At 41.9% G+C, this 22,320-nt stretch overlaps 2 protein-coding genes across 3 annotated transcripts in view; one reads left to right on the top strand and one right to left on the bottom strand.

Annotated features, from left to right (window-relative positions):
• Positions 1 to 17,965, bottom strand: part of chrnd (cholinergic receptor, nicotinic, delta (muscle)) — a 33,347-nt gene extending 15,382 nt beyond the window's left edge. For both annotated transcript variants that reach the window (XM_060899704.1, XM_060899705.1), the window contains exons 1-7: positions 17,833 to 17,965; positions 6,067 to 6,212; positions 5,906 to 5,950; positions 2,791 to 2,900; positions 2,556 to 2,711; positions 2,349 to 2,464; positions 462 to 662 (exon numbers count right to left, since the gene is read on the bottom strand). In XM_060899704.1, coding sequence (XP_060755687.1) covers positions 462 to 662; positions 2,349 to 2,464; positions 2,556 to 2,711; positions 2,791 to 2,900; positions 5,906 to 5,950; positions 6,067 to 6,212; positions 17,833 to 17,884 — 826 coding nt within the window. In that variant the 5' untranslated portion in view covers positions 17,885 to 17,965. The remainder of the gene's footprint in view (positions 1 to 461; positions 663 to 2,348; positions 2,465 to 2,555; positions 2,712 to 2,790; positions 2,901 to 5,905; positions 5,951 to 6,066; positions 6,213 to 17,832) is intronic.
• A 3,527-nt stretch (positions 17,966 to 21,492) lies between these two features.
• Positions 21,493 to 22,020, top strand: camk2n2 (calcium/calmodulin-dependent protein kinase II inhibitor 2). The gene is made up of 2 exons (XM_060900815.1): positions 21,493 to 21,661; positions 21,950 to 22,020. The coding sequence occupies exons 1-2, from the start codon at positions 21,493 to 21,495 to the stop codon at positions 22,018 to 22,020; spliced, it is 240 nt and encodes a 79-aa protein (XP_060756798.1).
• Positions 22,021 to 22,320: the final 300 nt, after the last annotated feature.

Raw genomic sequence — 22,320 nt, 5'->3', positions numbered from 1 at the left:
CCAGGTGCTCCGGTTTCCCCCACAGTCCAAAGACATGCAGGTTAGGTTAACTGGTGACTCTAAATTGAGCGTAGGTGTGAATGTGAGTGTGAATGGTTGTCTGTGTCTATGTGTCAGCCCTGTGATGACCTGGCGACTCGTCCACGGTGTACCCCGCCTTTCGCCCGTAGTCAGCTGGGATAGGCTCCAGCTTGCCTGCGACCCTGTAAGACAGGATAAAGCGGCTAGAGATAATGAGACGAGATGAGATGAGAACACACCGTCCCAACCCTTTCTGATTTGGGATTGTAAAAATAGCTGGCACATATTAGAGGCCAGGAGCGCAATAAACATTAAAACGTTCCAACACAAGTAGCTTACGATGGCATTGTTCTACCACAGAGGTCTCCAAAATCCCCCAAATTCCCAAAATCCTAAAGCAAAGCGTACAGACAGGAATTTCACGAGATTGGTTGACTCACTGTCTGCAGGCAGGTAGTACACCAGTGAGGCCAGGAAAGAGATGAGGACACAGGGGATGATCATGTTAACGATGTAGAACAGAGGCTTGCGTTTGATGATGAGGTAGAAAGTGATGTCTTGGTGCTTGTTGCTGTCCATAGGGATGCTCTTGTAGGTATTTCTTCTGGCAGGTCTGTGAATGATCTCCCACTCGCCATTTTCTAAGATATTAAAAAAAAAATTAACAGCTAATCAAACTATTTATTTATTTATTTATTTATTTATTTATTTAAGCATGATCTGTTTACAATGGTGCCTGAAAGTTTGTGAAACCTTACAATTTTCTATATTTCTGATAAAACATCATCAGATTTTCATACAAGTCCTAAAAGTAGATAAAGAGAACCCAGTTAAACAAATGAGACAAAAATATTATACTTGGTTATTTATTTATTGAGGAAAATGATCCAATATTACATATCTGTGGGTGGCAAAAGTATGTGAACCTCTAGGTTTAGCAGTTAATTTGAAGGTGAAATTAGAGTCAGGTGTTCTCAATCAATGGGACAACAATCAAGTGTGAGTGGGCACCCTGTTTTATTTAAAGAACAGGGATCTATCAAAGTCTGATCTTCACAACACATGTTTGTGGAAGTGTATCATGGCACAAACAAAGGAGATTTCTGAGGACCTCAGGAAAAGCGTTGTTGATGCTCATCAGGCTGGAAAAGGTTACAAAACCATCTCTGAAGAGTTTGGACTCCACCAATCCACAGTCACACAGATTGTGTACAAATGGAGGAAATTCAAGACCATTGTTACCCTCCCCAGGAGTGGTTGACCAACAAAGATCACTCCAAGGGCAAGACGTGTAATAGTCGGCAAAGTCACAAAGGACCCCAGAGTAACTTCTAAGCAACTGAAGGCCTCTCTCACATTGGCTAATGCTCATGAGTCCACCATCAGGAGAACACTAAACAACAATGGTGTGCATCGCAGGGTTGCAAGGAGAAAGACACTGCTCTCCAAAAAGAACACTGCTGCTTGTCTGCAGCTTGCTAAAGATCATGTCAACAAGCCAGAAGGCTATTGGAAAAATGTTTTGTGGACAGATGAGACAAAAATAGAACTTTTTGGTTTAAATAAGAAGCGTTAGGTTTGGAGAAAGGAAAACACTGCATTCCAGCATAAGAACCTTATCCCATTTGTGCAACATGGTGGTGGTAGTATCATGGTTTGGGCCTGTTTTGCTGCATCTGGGCCAGGACGGCTTGCCATCATTGATGGAACAATGAATTCTGAATTATACCTGTGAATTCTAAAGGAAAATGTCAGGACATCTGTCCATGAACTAAATCTCAAGAGAAGGTGGGTCATGCAGCAAGACAACGACTCTAAGTACACAAGTCGTTCTACCAAAGAATGGTTAAAGAAGAATAAAGTTAATGTTTTGGAATGGCCAAGTCAAAGTCCTGATCTTAATCCAATCGAAATGCTGTGGAAGGACCTGAAGCGAGCAGTTCATGTGAGAAAACCCACCAGAGTTGAAAACCCAGAGTTGAAGCTGTTCTGTACAGAGGAATGGGCTAAAATTCCTCCAAGCCGGTGTGCAGTACTGATCAACAGTTACCGGAAACATTTAGTTGCAGTTATTGCTGCACAAGGGGGTCACACCAGATACTGAAAGCAAAGGTTCACATACTTTTGCCACTCACAGATATGTAATATTGGATCATTTTCCTCGATAAATAAATGACCAAGTATAATATTTTTGTCTCATTTGTTTAACTGGGTTCTCTTTATCTACTTTTAGGACTTGTGTGAAAATCTGATGATGTTTTAGGTCAAATTTATGCGGAAATATAAAAAATTCTAAAGGGTTCACAAACTTTCAAGCACCACTGTACCTGTGAATCCTTCAGGGTCGATGACGATCCATTCCACACGGTAGGTCTCATTGGTTTTGGGATCCACGTCTTCTTTGAGATTTAAGCTGATCTCTTTGGCATTGTAAGTTAAAGAGCTGAAACATTTAGCATAAAAACATGTTGGATCTGACTTATAAAGTGAATATTTGTGTTTGGTTCATGATGATGGTTAATGAAGCAGCAGACCTGAACTTTAAGGTGCAGTTTTGCCAGTCAAAAGGAAAATAGTAGACGTTGATGGAACAAGGACTACGGAAGATAGCGGGAGGCAACCAGTACACAAAGCCACTGGAGTACACCAAGACGTTACAGTAATAAGCCACCTCGAACTGGGCGTCGTTACTAACGCCAGGAGAAACACGATGTATTAACAACTTTTAAGAACTTTCAGCTATAGAATGTCATCACAGAGACGTCTTACTTGTTCTCCAAAACAATCTCTGGAAGCCACACCATGCTGGACGGCAGACGCAGGACCGTGATGTCATCAAACTCGGACGTGTTCCACGCAAGTCTGTGGTCAGTCCAGCCCTAATCATAATCATGAGGAAACCCACAATCAGAACTTGGAACACTGTTTAAAAAGATGTATTGGTAGGACTTCGTGCTTCTTGATGCAAACTACCTTAACTTTCTAAAACTTAACCTTCAGGAATCCTCTAAAATCTTCTTGTATTTTTTTTGTTGCTGTTGTTTGTCCCTTGAAAGTAGTTTTAAGAAACAAACACAAGGAATTTTTTTTTAAATGATAAAGTGGCTGCTTTAAAGCTGTACCGCCTTTCAGATTTTTCAAGTGTAGGACATATAAAGAATTTTCACCGACACCCAATTATTTTTGTTTAGTGGACCGAAAGCTACTGAATTCGAATCACAGACTTCAAATTTTATTCTTATTTTTAAAAATACAACAATTAATGATTTAGAGCCACATGGCCCTAAATTCTCCGCTATTTTTTTCCTGCTTCACCATGACCCAATACAAGATACTATGTCATGCATGACGTGGTGGGCTTTCCCTGTTCGCGCAAGGCATTGTGGGATACAAATTTGAAACAGGAAAGAAAATGGAGGACGCGAATGAAACGTGAAAGAGCGACTACAGTAACGTAAAGCGAGAAGAAAAGACGTTATGTTATATATGAAAGAAAGGAAATACAGGACTGAACTAATAAATATCGGCGGTCAGCGAGCACCTCGGTGTGATCAGCTGTTCGTTTAGTGACAGAATGATGGAACTGTTAGTGCAGGGTCAAAGGTAAACCTGCGCATGTGCACACACACGGACTTGCTCTGTCTGCTTGACTCCGCAAAGTGAGCAATTTCATGCACATTATTTGCTTTAATACCCTCAAATTAAATAACTTCCCAGCCACACAACAGAATGGCCTGATATTTTGTGAAATATTACAGAAATAAACATATATCACAATGTCCAAATTTCAGAGGGAACTACAGTGGTGCTTGAAAGTTTGTGAATCCTTTAGAATTTTCTATATTTCTGCATGAAGATGACCTAAAACATCATCAGATTTTCACACAAGTCCTAAAAGTAGATAAAGAGAACCCAGATAAACAAATGAGACAAAAATATTATACTTGGTCATTTATTTCTTGAGGAAAATTATCCAATATTACATATCTGTGAGTGACAAAAGTGTGTGAACCTCTAGGATTAGCAGTTAATTTGAAGGCGAAATTAGAGTCAGGTGTTTTCAATCAATGGGATGACAATCAGGTGTGAGTGGGCACCCTGTTTTATTTAAAGAACAGGGATCTATCAAAGTCTGATCTTCACAACACGTGTTTGTGGAAGTGTATCAAAGGAGCTTTCTGAGGACCTCAGGAAAAGCGTTGTTGATGCTCATCAGGCTGGAAAAGGTTACAAAAACATCTCTAAAGTACAGTATTTGGACTCCACCAATCCAAAGTCAAACAAATTGTGTGCAAATGGAGGAAATTCAAGACCATTGTTACCCTCCCCAGGAGTGGTCGACCAACAAAGATCACTCCAAGAGCAAGGCATGTAATAGTTGGCAAGGTCACAAAGGACCCCAGGGTAACTTCTAAGCAGCTGAAGGCCTCTCTCACATTGGCTAATGTTAATATTCATGAGTCCACCATCGGGAGAACACTGAACAACAATGGTATGCATCGCAGGGTTGCAAGGAGAAAGCCACTGCTTTCCAAAAAGAACATTGCTGCTCGTCTGCAGTTTGCTAAAGCCAGAAGGCTATTGGAAAAATGTTTTGTGGATGGATGAGACCAAAATAGAACTTTTGGTTTAAATGAGAAGTGTTAGGTTTGGAGAAAGGAAAACACTGCATTCCAGCACAATAACCTTATCCCATCTGTGAAACATGGTGGTGGTAGCATCATGGTTTGGGCCTGTTTTGCTACATCTGGGCCAGGACGGCTTGCCATCATTGATGGAACAATGAATTCTGAATTATACCTGTGAATTCTAAAGGAAAATGTCAGGACATCTGTCCATGAACTGAATCTCAAGAGAAGGTGGTTTATGCAGCAAGACAACGACCCTAAGAACGCAAGTCGTTCTACCAAAGAATGGTTAAAGAAGAATAAAAGTTAATGTTTTGGAATAGCCAAGTCAAAGTCCTGACCTTAATCCAATCGAAATGTTGTGGAAGGACCTGAAGCGAGCAATTCATGTGAAAAAAACCCACCAACATCCCAGAGTTGAAGCTGTTCTGTACAGAGGAATGGGCTAAAATTCCTCCAAGCTGGTGTGCAGGACTGATCAACAGTTACCGGAAATGTTTAGTTGCAGTTATTGCTGCACGAGGGGGTCACACCAGATACTGAAAGCAAAGGTTCACATACTTTTGCCACTCACAGATACGCAACGCTGGATCATTTTCCTCAATAAATAAATGACCAAGTATAATATTTTTGTCTCATTTGTTTAACTGTGTCCTCTTTATCTACTTTTAGGACTTGTGTGAAAATCTGATGATGTTTTAGGTCATATTTATGCAGAAATATCAAAAATTCTAAAGGGTTCACAAACTTTATAGCACCACTGTAAATTTCATCGATTTTATAAAACCAAAAGGCTGTCTAGCTTTAATAGTTCTTAGGTTTGTCACTCTGTGATGACCTGGCGACTTGTCCAGGGTGTACCCTGCCTTTCGCCCGTAGTCAGCTGGGATAGGCTCCAGCTTGCCTGCGACCCTGTAGAAGGATAAAGCGGCTAGAGATAATGAGATGAGATGAGGTTTGTCACTCTGGAGAGTTTATCACCTTAAAGGTCCTGTAATAACTCTGCAACTGAAGGTTTTCTTTTCAGAAGGTTCTAAGTAGAATCACTATAGGAAACCAAAACCCTTCAAGAAAAACTTTTTTTCAAAAAAAGTTAAGTTTTGCCTGGATCACATAAACTGATTTAAAGTTATGGTTCTAAGCCCTGACACTGTGCTCTTTATTCAGAAGAAATCTGACAGTTTTGATGCAGAACCCTGACTGGAAGGGAATATCTCTCGATCCCTGACACCTTTATTTTTTATCAGAGAACTTACGTGCTCCATCCACACACTCGTCAGTAAAGTTTCACTGACTTCATTCTGGCACAGAGAGATGAAAATCAGAATAAAATATCAACTGATACGAATGTTATGAATATTAATATTATTGAGAATAAAGCACGTAGTACATTGCAGCTTTGTGTTCACATACTCACCAGAGAGATGAGGTTGGAGAGTGTGAGTGAGAGATAAATCATCACTGTCTCATCTTTACTTTCCACTGGACGCAGCTCCTTGTTGTATCCACGCTCTTTTATCAGATGGTGGATGAGACGCTCCGCCTCATTCCTGCCGCTGCATCCTGCATGTGAGACATGAATATTTATATGCTTTATATCCTTCATCATGAGGATAATCCAGCCACTGGGGGTGCATAAGTGTACTCTTGGTGCCGGTCCCAAGCCCGGATAAATTGGAGATGGTTGCGTCAGAAAGGGCATCCGGCGTAAAACTATGCCAAATCTAACATTCGGATTGAAAAGAATACCATACCGGATCGGTCAGGGCCCGGGTTAACAATGACCACCTCCGGTACTGTTGGTCAACAGGGTGCCGGTGGAAAGTATGCTACTGTTGTGTCAAAACAGAGAAGGAGAAAGAGAGGGGGAAGGCGTGTTAGGAGAGAGTGTGAAAGATGGAAGCTTAGAATTGAGGGTAGGAACACTAAACATGGGAACGTTGACTGGCAGAGCGAGAGAGTTAAGTATGATGGAAAGAAGGAAGTTGGATATTTTGTGTGTGCAGGAGACGAGGTGGAAGGGAAGCAAGGCCAAGAACATTGGAGGTGGATGCAAGTTGTTTTATTATGGAGTCGATGGAAAGAGAAATGGTGTTGCAGAGTTCTCCACGAGGGGTTTTAGAGGTGCGGGCCGCCCCCCTTTCTGTGATTCCCGCCCCCGTTTAATTTCTGCCGCCCCTTTACAAAAGGAAGAGACGTCCCTTTGTTTTCTTTGTGACAGATAGCCTTTCTCTGTTGGAGTACCGACAACGCGACAACACCCGAGTGTGAAACTCATTTACCAGCAATTAGTTTAGTCAGTCTGACGATTATAGTCTAAGAAAAGCGTTTCACACTTCGGCGTTTTTGACACATTGTTCTTGCGCTGGGAGATAACACGCCTTTATAATAACGTGTGAATCGACACCAAGTTCGAGTTCGAGGTAATTTTGAGTTAGTTTCTTTCAAATATCAAAGCATTTTGTGCAACCATATTTTAGAGATCATGTTACACTGTAAAAAATAGAATTACGCTTTGTTCAAGTAATTCCATATTCAGACATGAAAACGGGTCAGGGGTGAAAAAGGTGAGAAGGGTGCGCAAGTGGTGACGTGGCCTCTGGTGTTGTTTTATTTTGTTTGGGGGGTCCTCCCCCAGAATAAATATTATAGCCTCCTTACTAAGTATACTGTATTGACATTTGCACAAGGACATACAGTACAAATACATGTAGTTATAGTGAAATTATGCCCTGGAAAAAAATGCGAATAATAGAACGAAGAAAGTGGAGAACACACAAGGAATAGTGATCATTTTTTCCTTTTATTTGCCTGGACCACCAGTGTCTCCATGGCCCACTTTCGCCGAGTTGCCACATGTTTCAGCCTTGCCCGCTTCTCTCCTTCAGCAGTCTGTTTCTTGGCCTGCTGAGCACTGCAAGTTGCTTGAGAGCCATACTTGCTCTGCTGCTGCTGCTTTTCCTCCTTGTTCACCCTCTGCTGGTGTTTGTATGTGGCTGCTGCAGAGTTAATGTTCTTGCACAATGTTCTGTCCACTTCCCCAAACTTCACGTCCTCCCTTCTAAAGAGCTGCATAGCTGTCTTCCCCCTGGACATCAGCGTGTACTTGACCGTCTGTATTGCATTAAATGTTTCCACATTCATGTTGCCACTCCTTTGATCAATTACATCATTCATCAGACTAAATGAGGACTCGACTCTAGGTCCATGAAAGATGGAGAGGCCATCCCTTGTCTGGTTTGTCGAAGACATGACCCCACCACTCCACGATGCTCTCTCCCTCCTTGAAGCTGGGGATGGTCAGGTCAACACTGAACCGCACAAGTTCCCTCTGGATATCCTGGTCTGCTGGCAAGAGGTGCCCCAGCATACCACTCAGCCTGCCAAGATATGGAAGTACCTGCAGCTTTCAGTTCTTTTTAAATCAAGGCTGAATACTTTCTTCTTTGCTGCTGCCTTTTATTAAATCAAATTTGAGACTTTTAATTTGATTTCTTTCAGCATGGACAGCACTACAAAATGGCGTCTCCACTATACAGTGCCCTATATAGTGAGTAGCGAGCAATTTTGGACACAGGGATTGTCAAAAGACGAGCGCACTCTCTTTCGAATGCTGATGTAATCAAGCCGGAAGTTTTGTTTGTTTTGATGGCAAATCAGGAAAGTCTGAAAAAAGTAGGAAATTCAGTCCGATGACTCAATCCAGCTTCCAGCGGTCTGGTCTGCACTCTGACTGATGTGTGCATGCTCTGGCCAGCAGGTGAAGAGGCGCGAAATGATGCCGCTTGCCCTTCGCAGCAAGATGTACTCGTCGCTATGGCATCAATATCAAAGCAGGAGGAGGAGGCGCAAACCAGCACGAACTGTCTATGGGTGCGAAGCGACCTCCTTGCCCTTTGGGTCAATATCAAACCCCCCCCCATTTTTTTTTCTCATTGGATCTACAAGATTCACGTAGGTCACCCATTTTGGTTTCAAAACGGCAAATTTCGCCGAAAGATGAGGGATTTTCATGCATGCATATTCACAATTGAATGGACAAGAAAATATGAATAATTATTAACGAACAGAAAAATCCACATCAAACTGATAGGGTGCACTTCAATGATGTGTAAATATACAATAGTGAATAATCTGAATTGAAAATACATAATTGCCACAGGTGTTTATTCAGCGCATGCTCTTAATGACCAAGATATGGGGTTTCCTCTCCCAAATGCAAGGGCTGGGCAATGTGGTTCTCTCTCCGGTTGAAGTTGTGCAGGCCCATGTTCTGAACCAGCCAGTGTGTATTTAGGCTGTGCAGGGTCATGTTCTAAGTCAATCTGCATCTTAACAGTTAGAAGGGCCATGTCCCCCCCTTAAACATGAATGTTTTGACATGGATGTAGCTTGTGTTTCAGAGCAGCTAGATTAGAATGACAAGACGCCCCAATTACAAGTGCACTTATTATTGCACTCAGTGGCGGCTCCTGAATTTTTTTCGGGGGGGGCAATTTCCCCCCGTTATGTCTACACGGACCGTAAATGTCCACAGGACTGAAGTAAATTGACCTAGGTAGCAAATCAATTGGCCGAACTTGTTTTTGCCTGGTAAATTCAGATATCAATATAGACAATATCTCTTCTCTCCACTAGGTGGCAACACTAAGCAAGTTAAAGGTGGCAAACCAAGGGCGGATCTAGAAAAATATTTATGGGGTGGCAAGAGGGGGGCAGGAATTTTTGAGGGGTGGCAACGTATTACAGACGTATACAGTTAGGTCCATATATATTTGGACACTGACACAAATTTTGTTTTTTTTTACCTGTTTACTGAAACATATTCAAGTTATAGTTATATAATGGACATGGACATAAAGTCCAGACTGTCAGCTTTCATTTGAGGGTATCCACATTAAAATTGGATGAAGGGTTTAGGAGTTTCAGCTCCTTAACATGTGCCACTCTGTTTTTAAAGGGACCAAAAGTAATTGACTCAAAGGCTATTTCATGGGCAGGTGTGGGAAATTCCTTCATTATGTCATTCTCAATTAAGCAGATAAAAGGCCTGGAGTTGATTTGAGGTGTGGTGCTTGCGTTTGGAAGATTTTGCTGTGACGAAAACATGCGGTCAAAGGAGCTCTCCATGCAGGTGAAACAAGCCATCCTTAAGCTGCGAAAACAGAAAAAACCCATTCGAGAAATTGCTACAATATTAGGAGTGGCAAAATCTACAGTTTGGTACATCCTGAGAAAGAAAGAAAGAAAGAAAGAAAGAAAGAAAGAAAGAAAGAAAGAAAGAAAGAAAGAAAGCAAGCACTGGTGAACTCATCAATGCAAAAAGACCTGGACACTCACAGAAGACAACAGTAGTGGATGATCGCAGAATAGTGTCCATGGTGAAGAGAAACCCCTTCACAACAGCCAACCAAGTGAACAACACTCTCCAGGAGGTAGGCGTATCAATATCCAAATCTACCATAAAGAGAAGACTGCATGAAAGTAAATACAGAGGGTTCACTGCATGGTGCAAGCCACTCATAAGCCTCAAGAATAAAAAGGCTAGATTGGACTTTGCTAAAAAACATCTAAAAAAGCCAGCACAGTTCTGGAAGAACATTCTTTGGACAGGTGAAACCAAGATCAACCTCTACCAGAATGATGGAAAGAAAAAAGTATGGCGAAGGCATGGTACAGCTCATGATCCAAAGCATACCGCATCATCTGTAAAACACGGCAGAGGCAGTGTGATGGCTTGGGCATGCATGGCTGCCAGTGGGACTGGGTCACTAGTGTTTATTGATGATGTGACATAGGACAGAAGCAGCCGGATGAATTCTGAGGTATTCAGAGACATACTGTGTGCTCAAATCCAGCCAAATGCAGCCAAACTGATTGGGCGGCGTTTCATAATACAGATGGACAATGACCCAAAACATAAAGCCAAAGCAACCCAGGAGTTTATTAAAGCAAAGAAGTGGAATATTCTTGAATGGCCAAGTCAGTCACCTGATCTCAACCCAATTGAGCATGCATTTCACTTGTTAAAGACTAAACTTCAGACAGAAAGGCCCACAAACAAACAGCAACTGAAAACTGCTGCAGTAAAGGCCTGGCAGAGCATTAAAAAGGAGGAAACACAGCGTCTGGTGATGTCCATGAGTTCAAGACTTCAGGCAGTCATTGCCAGCAAAGGGTTTTCAAACAAGTATTAGAAATGAACATTTTATTTACAATTATTTAATTTGTCCAATTACTTTTCAGCCCCTGAAATGAAGGGATTGTGTTTAAAAAATGCTTTAGTTCCTCACATTTTTATGCAATCATTTTGTTCAGCCCACTGAATTAAAGCTGAAAGTCTGAACTTCAACTGCATCTGAATTGTTTTGTTCAAAATTCATTGTGGTAATGTACAGAACCAAAATTAGAAAAATGTTGTCTCTGTCCAAATATTTATGGACCTAACTGTATACTGAATTTAATCACAGTTATCACAGTTTGATGACAAATAGTATGTACACACTACAAAAGGGCACGGGCTGCCATTTACAAACTCATACAGACAAACTTAATCTCATGCTTTTATTGTTCATGAAGAACACACATTCTCAGATGAGGTCTATACCGTTTCTGGACAGTTTTATACTGTATATGCAAAAGAACAGACACTAAAAAACAACAACAATAACAACACTGCTTCAAGTTCAGCATGATTTAAACCATTTACATCAGTGTCACATTTTATAGTTTTTTTCTTACACTTTGTAAAGGCTCACCAGTGAGCATAACATGAACTTGTCATGCCTACAACAGCTGAATGCGGCGATTTCCATGTTGCTCAGCAAAACGCTTCACATTACATGTATAGTTAGCTAAATGACATTCTCCAACCTGATTTTTATCCTCTCAAAATCAGCATCGCAACTATGCTAGCACTGTTCATTCATTATAATTTCATTTCTTGATAGATAGTTAATCAGCTTTTACCTCTTTCCTCCCGTGTCTCAATTCCTCGCGACTCCTGGCTCTCTCGCTTCGTGCCTCTCAATTTTCCAAAACAAACAATCTCGTGCTGCATTCGCCGCAGTCGGACATTGGAAATTCGCGCACGTAAATGTCAAATTGGCCGTAATTTTTCTTTGAATTCGTCGCTGCCAACTGGGGTGGCAGCAGAGGTGGCAAGGCTTTCTTTTAGGGTGGCATTTGCCACCCTATGCCACCCCGGTAGATCCGCCCATGTGGCAAACTAAGGTAGCCTAGTAAACTAGACCCACCCGCCTAGCGGCCAAAAATATTTTTGCCTACGAGTGGCAAATATTCACATTTAGTCTGGCTTGCCAGGCTAAAACTAAGGAAGATTCATTGTGAAGCCTTCAAAGCAAAACATCTGGCATCACAATCAATTAATATTACATTACTCATTTATTTTCTCATATTATTCCAGTATTCTATAATAAGTAGACACAAATTCTTAATTATAAACATATTCTAATTTCTTCAATTCTAAAGAATGCAATTAAAGTGGCAGGATATAAATCCAAAAACAAGTGTTTAAGTTTTGGAAAAGATGAAGAAAAGCATAACCATCAAACAAACATGTGCAGCTTAATTATGTGGGGTTTTTTTTTATATGGAATTGCACCATTTTAACAACAAATAATAATTCTAAATAAATTCTGCAGTTTTTTTCCCCAAGAATTCCTCCAGAAAGCCATGCCTTAAAAGGAAATTTAAAGCATTACAAGCATGTCAATGAACACAAAAGGCTTTAGTTATTTAGCTATATACACACAAGGTTACACAAGGTTTTGTAGTCAGTGCAACTTGGCTTAACAAGTTGGAAAAAAGGTAAGGTGCTGCTGGCTCCAATGAACACAGATATACTGTACAATATATAAAAACTGAAAATATGCTTAATTTACACCAAGTCAGAGAGAACTTGAGGCTACTGAAATATTCCAAGCATGGCAATGTTAAACTGCCATTGGTAAAACAAAAACATGGCAATGTTAAATTGCCATTGGTAAAACAAAAACATGGCAATGTTAAACTGCCATTGGTAACACACACACACACACACAAACAACTTTTGCCTAGTAAATTCAAATATCAGATATCACTGTACCGTCTGCTGTGCTACTTCCAGGGTGGAAGAGAACGCAAGGGTAGCAAAAAAGAGCATTGACTACATCACAGCCAGCTAGCCAAGTTTTCCGGTGGTACCAGTTCTTGTTAAAACCTCTTGAGTAGGTCTTCTCCCCCTTCGTAGACACTTGCTTGATGTTTAAATTTAGTCTAGGAGGTCCTAGCTGTTTGATTGCCGTTTTCTCCTCATTGGTACGACGACTAAAGGGAACTTCTTTCAGAGATGCTATCATATTGTTGCACTCAACACTCGCCGCCATCTTCATAGAATGTTCACACATTTCCCGCGCAAGTTGCGTTTTCCAGCCCAAAATTATGTTCAAAACCCGCCAAAATGCACTTAAAAGTGCCCAATCTGGCAACACTTGGGCGCCACAACAGGCGTATGACGTAAGCACGCTGCTTGTGCGAGCACATAAAACCTAATAGAAAATGCATTGGGAGCATGATTTTCGAAAAAAACGTACGTACCATTACTGTCAATGGGAGATTTTGGGGCAAATCTGAACCTGACAGAAATCGCCCCAAAAGGGCGTGGCTACACCAGGTGCGACCTTAGCCTGATTGGACCAACATTACTGTTGCCGTGGTAGTAGGAGTAGATAAAAAAAAATCTCCCTCCCTGTTTGGGAGTGCGTCGCCCAAATCGCCCCTATTAACGAGCCACCAGTGATTGCACTGTAGCTTGGCCTGTGAAACCAAGTTCAAGTACTGAAGGGCCATGTTTTGATTAAAGAAATGAAACCCCATGTAGCCTATTCATGCTTAAAAAGACGGAAAATAGATTGAACTCAGGGGGCATGCGCTGTAATTATACAAATACTTGATTTTGTTCAAAAGTGCTTATTGAAATAAAGTTTTTTAAAAAGTGTGAAGTTGGGGTGTCGTGGCTCAAGTGGATAAGGCACCATACCATAAATCTGGGGACCTGGGTTCGATTCCGACCCAAGGTCATTTCCCGATCCCTCCCCGTTTCTCTCCCGCTCATTTCCTGTCTCTACACTGCCCTATCCAATAAAGGTGAAAAAAGCCTAAAAAAAAGTATGAAGTTTATTGTACATTATTGAAGTTTTGTAATTGGTAGAACAATGAAAAAAGGCATGTATAGTTTAATGATAAATTGCCTTTTAACCTCAATTGCCTTTTTGTACTACTGTGAATGCCACTGTTCAGCAAAAAGAGAAATCTATGTTGGCAGAATGAGGAATTGAAAATTGACTTAATTAAGAATTCTTAATAAAGATAACAGTGTTATCATAGTTTGGATTATCATGGGCACATCGTTGGCAAAACATAAAATTCTTAATGCAGACGGTTGCCTTGAAATTTCAAGTATTCTCAACTATTTTTTTTTTTACAGTGTACGTACTCTCAGAAGGGGCAACCTGAAGGAGATTGGAGACTGTAAAGTGATGGCGGGGAGAGTGTAGCTAGACAACATCAAGTGGTCGTGTGCAGGAGGAGCTTGAAAGTGAAAAAAGAGGAAGCGTGAAATAGTGGAGCCGAAGATTAAGTGGTGGAAACTAAAAGAGATTGATCATCAGAAGGAGTTTAGGGAAGAAATGAGACGAGCACTGAGTGGTAATGGAAGTCTGCCAGAAGATTGGGATACTACTGCTATACTAGTAAGAGAGGCAGCAAGGAAGGTGCTAGGGTGGTCATCGGGAAGGAGGAAGGAAGACAAGGAGACATGGTGGTGGAACAAAGAAGTGCAGGAAATTATAAAAGAGAAGAGGCTAGCAAAGAAGAATTGGGACGATCAGAGAGACGAGGAAAGCAGGCAGTTATACAGAGAGACGAGACAGAAGGCAAAAAGAGCAGTAGCGAAGGTGAAAGCAGATGCATACCAGGAGTTGTACGAAAGACTGGAGACCAAAGAAGGAGGGAAAGACCTGTACAGACTAGTTAGGCAGAGAAACAGGGAAGCGAGGGATGTACAGCAGGTAAGAGTGATGAAAGATGGAAATGGAAATGTGCTGACAAACAAAGAGAGTGTATTAAGAAGGTGGAAAGAGTACTTTGAGGATTTATTAAATGAGGAGAATCCAAGAGAGAAAAGGTCAGATTCGTTGGAGACAGCAAATCAGGAAGCAGAGTTGGTTAGTAAGGATGGGGTGAGGGCAGCCATGAAAAGAATGAAGACTGGGAAAGCAGTCGGACCAGATGGTATCCCAATTGATGCTTGGAGATGTTTGGGTGAGACTGCTGTGGAGTTCCTAATGAGATTGTTTAATAAGATCCTAGAGAATGAGAAAATGCCAAATGAATGGAGAGTGTGCTAGTCCCAATATACAAGAATAAGGGAGATGTACAGAGCTGCAGTAATTAGAGAGGAATAAAATTGATGAGCCACACCATGAAGCTATGGGAAAGGGTATTGGAGGCGAGATTGAGAAGAGAGGTAGCACTCTGTGAACAGCAGTACGGGTTTATGCCAAGGAAGAGCACGTCGAATGCAATTTTTTGCTTTAAGAATGTTAATGGAGAAGTACAGGGAAGGCCAGAGAAAGCTACATTGTGTGGTTGTAGACCTGGAGAAGGCATACCGGTATGATCGAGTGCCGAGAGATGAGTTATGGTATTGTATGAGAAAGTGTGGAGTGAATGAGAAGTATATTAGAGTGGTGCAAGACATGTATGAGAACAGTGAAACAGCAGTGAGGTGTGCAGTTGGAACGACTGAATGGTTCAAAGTGAAGGTGGGACTCCATCAAGGATCTGCTTTGAGTCCTTTCTTGTTTGCCATAGTGATGGATAGCTTGACGGACAAAGTGAGGCAAGAGTCACCATGGAACATGATGTTTGTGGATGATATTGTGATATGTGGTGAAAGTAGAAAGGAGGTTGAGTTGGGTTTGGAGAGATGGAGGTATGCATTGGAACGAAGAGGAATGAAGGTGAGCAGTAGCAAAACAGAATATATGTGCATCACTGAGAATGGGGATGAGAGTGTAGCGAAGATGCAAGGAGTAGACGTAAAAAAAGTTGGTGAATTCAAGTACCTGGGGTCAACTGTGCAGGAAAATGGGGGCTGCGATAGTGAGATGAGAAAGAGAGTGCAGGGAGGGTGGAGCAGCTGGAGAAGGATTTCGGGAGTCATTTGTGATAGGAAAGTCCCAGCAAAAGTGAAAGGTAAGATGTATAAGACAGTAGTGAGACCAGCTATGGTGTATGGATTGGAGACAGTACCCTTAACAAAGAGACAGGAGGCAAAGTTGGAGGTGGCGGAGTTGAGGATGTTAAGGTTTGCGATGGGAGTGACAAGGTTGGACAAGATAAGGAACGAGCACATCAGAGGGACAGCACATATGGATAGCTTGGGAATTAAGCTAAGAGAGATGAGACTAAGATGGTATGGACACATCCTGAGAAGAGATGCAGAGCATGTTGGAAGGAGAATGTTGAGGATGGAGCTGCCAGGCACATGAAAACGAGTAAGACCAAGAGGAGATACATGGAAGTGGTGAGAGAGGATGTGAAAGTGGCAGGTGTGGTAGAGAAGGATGCAGAAGACAGGGAGCAACGGAGACGAAAGATCTGCTGTGGCGACCCCTAATCGGGAGCAGCCAAAAGAAGAAGATCCTTCATCATGAGGATCAGCAAGTTTCCGTTTATAGTGAGATGAATTAAATATCAGAAACCATTTTTTTTTCAAATGCTACAAATGATGAAAAACTTAATTAATGTAGTCTTTTCTCTGATTTTCTTTACTTTCTTTCATTTTCTTCAGGAAACTTACTGAATTATTGAATGTATTCCAAGCATTATATTCAAAAAAAGAAAAGAAAAAAGGAAAAAAACACTTTTCAGGCTAAAAGAAAATGCTACGTGCTAAAAAAGAGGTTCCTTGGCAATTCTTAGCTTTGTAGAGACTTGGAAATGTCTCTTTAAGAGAAGCTGAGGTTCTCTATTGGACCATTAAAGGTATCAGGAGTAAAATGCACACAACAAAGGACTCAGGTTCTAGATTTAACGGTGTGTACATACTGTGCATTCTTTCTCAAACCGATACAATGCCATGGAAACGTTTCTGGCAGACGCGTAGCTTGTGAACAGGCAAGGCAGGCAACTGCTTGGGGCCCCTTTGCCCAGGGGCCCCCTGAGAGTTGGGGCCCGAGGGCTTATTTATTTTGTTTTTTATTGTTTTTATTGTTCTTTACCATTGTATTTTCACATTTGGAATTTAAAAAACTTTGGTTTCATACATTTTTCGTTGGTGTCAGATTATTTATAACATATTGGTGATGAACACTGGTCAGAAGGGCCCCCTGGAAATTTTTGCTTGGGGCCACAACAGACTCTAGAATCGCCTCTGGTTTCTGGGATGTGGAGAGGGTAATGAAATGACTGGCGATGTCATCAAATATTTTTAAAAAGTGTCCCGTAATATACCCGGACTCACCCTGGAACACGACACACACATTGTAAAAGTGCCAGAAAAGTTTTGCTGTTGTTGTTTTCTGGAAATAGCATGCAGATTTATTTATTTATTTATTTATTTATTACACATGAGTCATTTTTTTAAAACTTTTTCTTCCTTTCAGGGTCCCTTCAGCTGTATTTCGTTTATAATAAAATTGCTTTCAAATATAATTTTGATATTTGGATTTGCCAGTTCATTCTCACTGCAGAAATCAGAAAGATCTCACACCGTTTTGGGCAAATCTACTCTTCTACAGTATTGCTGTCGTGGACACTGTTTTTGTTTTCTTTTACTGAAATCCTCTGCTGTTGAAAAGACATGACAAGAAATGAAACTCAGATTAAACCTGAAAACTCATTAAACTGAAGCTGAAAAACATTCAGGAACATTTTGTTAGGAGTGATAGTCATGTCCAGTCTTAAAAGTCAGGATATTTTAAGCTCTGAAATCCGTCTTAGGCTGGACATCGAATAAACAAACAAACAAAAAGTCCAGACATGAGATTTGTTCTTGAAACAGTGAAACCTGACATATGCACTGGTGAATTAAGTGTAAATATGAACACAAGGTGTTAGTAAACACTGAAGAATTGGTTTAATGAGTTTGATTAGTTTAATTAATGATTTGTCTTACCTGCAGGAAAGAAGGAGAGCAAAACTGGAAGCAGATAAAAAACAGACTTCATTTTATTTCTGTGCTTTTTGTGTGTTTTCCGCTTTTCTCTTCTTGTTGCTCTGATTGTGTGAATATGAATCTCTTCATGGATTGACTCGGACAGGTGGCACAAAAAAAAACTCACAGGGAAAAAATAGACACACAATCTCTCACTTCCGGTGCTGAGTTACAGTGCGCAGGAGGAGGAGGGTGTAGTCAGGGTGTAGTACGGTATACTGCTTCTCACACACACACACACACACACGATGTAGTACGGTATACTGCTTCTCTCTCTCTCACACACACACACACACACACACAAACACACTTTTGGTCCGTTCACTGCACAGACGCATAAGAAATGAGACAGTTTGAGCTAAATGTATCCAGCAGATGGCGCTAAAGGATTAGTTAAAAATAGATGTTCAAGTTCCGGTTTCTGTAAACGCGAGCGCGGGGGTGCATTCCTTCCTGACTACAGACTGCTGAAGGGTGAAGTTGTTGCCCAGCATGAGCTCAGAGCTGAACTCAGGGTGTTATTTTTCAGACCCAGCGGTTTAGAAGCAGCCGGATTTGTAGGAACACTGTTAGAATGAAGAAGATTATAAAACTCCTGAAGCAATACAAATGTCAGAGAAAGGGCACTAACCCGTTCCTTTCCTTCTCTCTGAACTGGTCAGTTGCTTGTACCTGTAGTGTGTATTTATTATCCAGGAAACTTCACTCAAAAATAATGAAATAGACAATACAGTGATTCAGGGGCGGTTCTAGCCATTTTGGGGCCCTAGGCGAAATACAGACATGGGGCCCTCAAAAGTCAGTCTTGAAACACACATACAGAATAACGGTCATCCCTACTTGGCACATGCCATATCTCCTTGCTGTAAATTCAGAAAAAAAGATAGCAAACTGCCACTAACAATGTGCCCAAATAAGCTCCACAGTGAAACAGGTTTGAGATTACTCCAGCATTTGCCAACATTCTGACAGTGTTTATTGCTCAGATCAAGCCAGAAAGAGAGAGAGCGACAAGGCAAACAACAGAAGAAGAGACAGTAGAGAGAGAGAGAGAGAGAGAGAATTTTAAGAGTCAATCTCCATATTTTAATAAAACAAGGATATCTGAAATCCAATTATTAATTTTACTCCACAGATACATATTACCAGATATAAAATCTTATTCTTATCAGAAGTAGAACACAAATGGATACATATTACCAGATACACATTACCAGAGATACAAAATGATCTTACTGTTATCAGAACTACAACACAAATGGATATTACTCTATCGAAACCTCTACATTTCAATGGGATAAGACTGATGCCAAGATAAATGTACGAGAGAGAGAGAGAGAGAGAGAGAGAGAGAGAGAGAGTGTGTGTGTGTGTGTGTGTGCGTGCGTGTGTGCGGGGGGGGGGGGGGGGGGGGGGGGGGGGTAGAGAAAGAGAGAGGTATGAGTTTTTAAAGGTTGCAGCCAGTACATTACTGAAAAGTCTTTAATCTCCAAATGTCCATTGTTCATCATAATCATATGAGAAAGAAAGTCCTACTTGTTTTTGGGAAAATCTACTCCTCGTATTTGTACTGGACCTTTTTGGACAATTGAACACCTCTCTGAGTCTGACAACGTTGCTAGCCACAGTGCCGGATCATCGCTATGACATTGTCTCCACTTTAGTTTTCAGAAGTGCAGCTGCATTCTTTTTGCTTTGTGCCCTTTTTTTCGTTTAGCGCAACCAGTCTCATAACTGCGCTTCGTCTTGTTTACGGTTCCCGCTGCTTCGGTTTGAATTTCCGTCGCGCACCTGTCTACGTCTTCAGATCATGGACTAGTCCAATGTAAAACAACCGGGGGTGGGGTGCTGAGACAAATACTATATACACATGAATTCGATATTCTGATGCTTTTTTGGTGTGTTTTTCCATTTATATCGTTGACTACTTAATATCAGAGACAAATTAAGATTACATATATATTGTTTGGTGTTTACCGTGACAGGGCTGACTGTTAGGGGCCCCCAAATTTTGGGGGCCCTATAGGCAACCGCCTTGGTTTGCCTAATGGTAAGTCCGCCCCTGCAGTGATTTTAGGGGCAGCACGGTGGTGTAGTGGTTAGCGCTGTCGCCTCGAGGGCCTTTCTGTGTGGAGTTTGCATATTCTCCCCGTGTCCGCGTGGGTTTCCTCCGGGTGCTCTGGTTTCCCCCACAGTCCAAAGACATTCAGATTAGGTTAACTGGTGACTCTAAATTGACCGTAGGTGTGAATGTGAGTGTGAATGGTTGTCTTATGTGTCAGCCCTGTGATGACCTGGTGACTTGTCCAGGGTGTACCCTGCCTCTTGCCTGTAGTCAGCTGGGATAGGCTCCAGCTTGCCTGCGACCCTGTAGAACAGGATAAAGCGGCTAGAGATAATGAGATGAGATGAGACACGACAAGCACAAACAAGATAGCCTTCGATAGATAGATAGATAGATAGATAGATAGATAGATAGATAGATAGATAGATAGATAGATAGATAGATAGATAGATGGTCACTGATGGTGTTCGGTCAGTGACCCATCCATTATCCATAGCCGCTTATCCTGTGGAGGGTGGTGGGTGAGCTGGAGCCTATCCCAGCTGACTATGAGTGAGAGGCGGGGTACACCCTGGACAAGTTTCCAGATCATCGCATGGGTGACACACAGAGACAAACAACCATTCACACTCACATGCACACCTACGGTCAATTTAGAGCCACCAATTAGCCTTACCTGCATGTCTTTGGACTGTGGGGGAAACCAGAGCACCCGGAGGAAACCCACACAGACATGGGGAGAACATGCAAACTCCACACAGAAAGGCCCTCGCTGGCCACTGGGAACCCAGAACCTTCTTACTGTGAGACGACAGTGCTAACCACTACACCACTGTGCCGCCCCTTGTTTGTTTGTTTGTCCGTCCGTCCGTTCCACGTTAATCTAATGTGATTGCGTCCTGGCTGCTGTCCGAGGTGCTGAAAGTTTATCACGTGCACTTCAAAGATTTTTCACCAGCTGAAATGTGAACACCTGGAAAATCTTTTATTGTCTGTCTCTGTGTCTGTCTTCCTTTCTGTCTTTTGCTTTTCTATTCATTCATTCTTTATTTTCCTTTTGTTTCTCTTTGCATATCTATCTGTCTATGTTCTTTCTTTATGCTCTCTCTTTCTTTATGGGTTTCTTCCCCCCGCCTCTGGCTATAAACCCGGATGAATGACTTCACTTTTCCGCCTGGGTGTTCCTTTATGGTCTTTGGGATCTCCCTGCCTCACCACCAATCTCTCTCTCTCTCTCTCTCTCTCTCTCTCTCTCTCTCTCTCTGTGTGTGTGTGTGTGTGTGTTTTACCATAATAGCTCACTGAGTCCGGACTTGGAGCGAGCGCGCGCTGCTGGAGTTGGAGTCTATACGCATCCCGAACCCGAACCTACTCTCGTTTTTAAATCTCTCTCTCTCTCTCTCTCTCTCTCTCTCTCTCTCTCTCTCTCTCTCACCATAACAGCTCAGTGAGTCCGGACACGGAGCGAGCGCGCGCTGCTGGATTTGGAGTTTATACGCATCCCGAACCCAAACCTGCTCTCTCTCTCTCTCTCTCTCTCTCTGGTGTCCTCAGCCATGTCCGAGGTTTTGCCCTACGGTGAGGGGAAGATGAACGGCTACGGCCCGGATGACGAGGTCGGACAAATGTCGTTCAGCTGCCGGCTGCAGGACACGAACTCGTTTTTCGGCGCGTCGCAGTCAAAAAGGCCGCCGAAACTCGGACAGATCGGGCGGGCAAAACACGGTGAGTGACTCGGGGATGACCGGAAGGGGAGCCGGGGTCACTGTCAAAAAGAGAAGAAAGAAAAAGAAAAATCACAATTCGAACCAGTGCACTTCTCAGCATGGCACTGTGTTGATTATGATGATGATATTTGTGGTATTTATTTAATTATTTATTTATTGTCGGACAATGTATTATTATTATTATTATTATTATTATTATTATTAATAATAATAATAATAATAATAATAATAATAATAATAATAATAATTTAGATGACGCATCCTCATGGTTTCTTCTCTTTCTCAGTGGTCATTGAAGATGACCGAATAGATGAGGTCCTCAAAGGCATGACGGATAAACCGGCCCCCGGTGTGTAGAGCCGCCTGAAGCCCAACAACCTTTTTAGTGCATTTAATCATCGGTTTGAAGCGCCGCATGTAAATCAGTGATGAGCGACTGAGAAGCCTCTGAGGATCAGGATGCTGAGAGCGGACTGAGGAAGAGATGATGATGATGATGATGATGATGATGAACTGACATGACCGCGGGAGTTGGGTTTTAAGGGGGGAGGGAAGGGGAATAAGTGGAATTTTCTTTCCAAGCTGCTGGTTTAGCTTATAATATTTCTTCAAACAAAACCCATCTAGAAAATAAATCCACCCACCTTCATCACAGGG

Source organism: Neoarius graeffei, chromosome 19 (assembly GCF_027579695.1).
Source record: "Neoarius graeffei isolate fNeoGra1 chromosome 19, fNeoGra1.pri, whole genome shotgun sequence".
In the NCBI taxonomy this organism is placed as follows: domain Eukaryota; kingdom Metazoa; phylum Chordata; class Actinopteri; order Siluriformes; family Ariidae; genus Neoarius; species Neoarius graeffei.
Note: the sequence above shows the minus strand (reverse complement) of the source record. Positions and strands in the feature narration are given on the sequence as shown.

Coding starts and splice junctions, on each gene's coding strand:
- camk2n2 (XM_060900815.1), top strand. CDS start 21,493: ATGTCCGAGGTTTTGCCCTACGGTGAGGGGAAGATGAACGGCTACGGC. Junction 21,662..21,949: donor GATCGGGCGGGCAAAACACG/GTGAGTGACTCG, acceptor TCTCTTTCTCAG/TGGTCATTGAAGATGACCGA.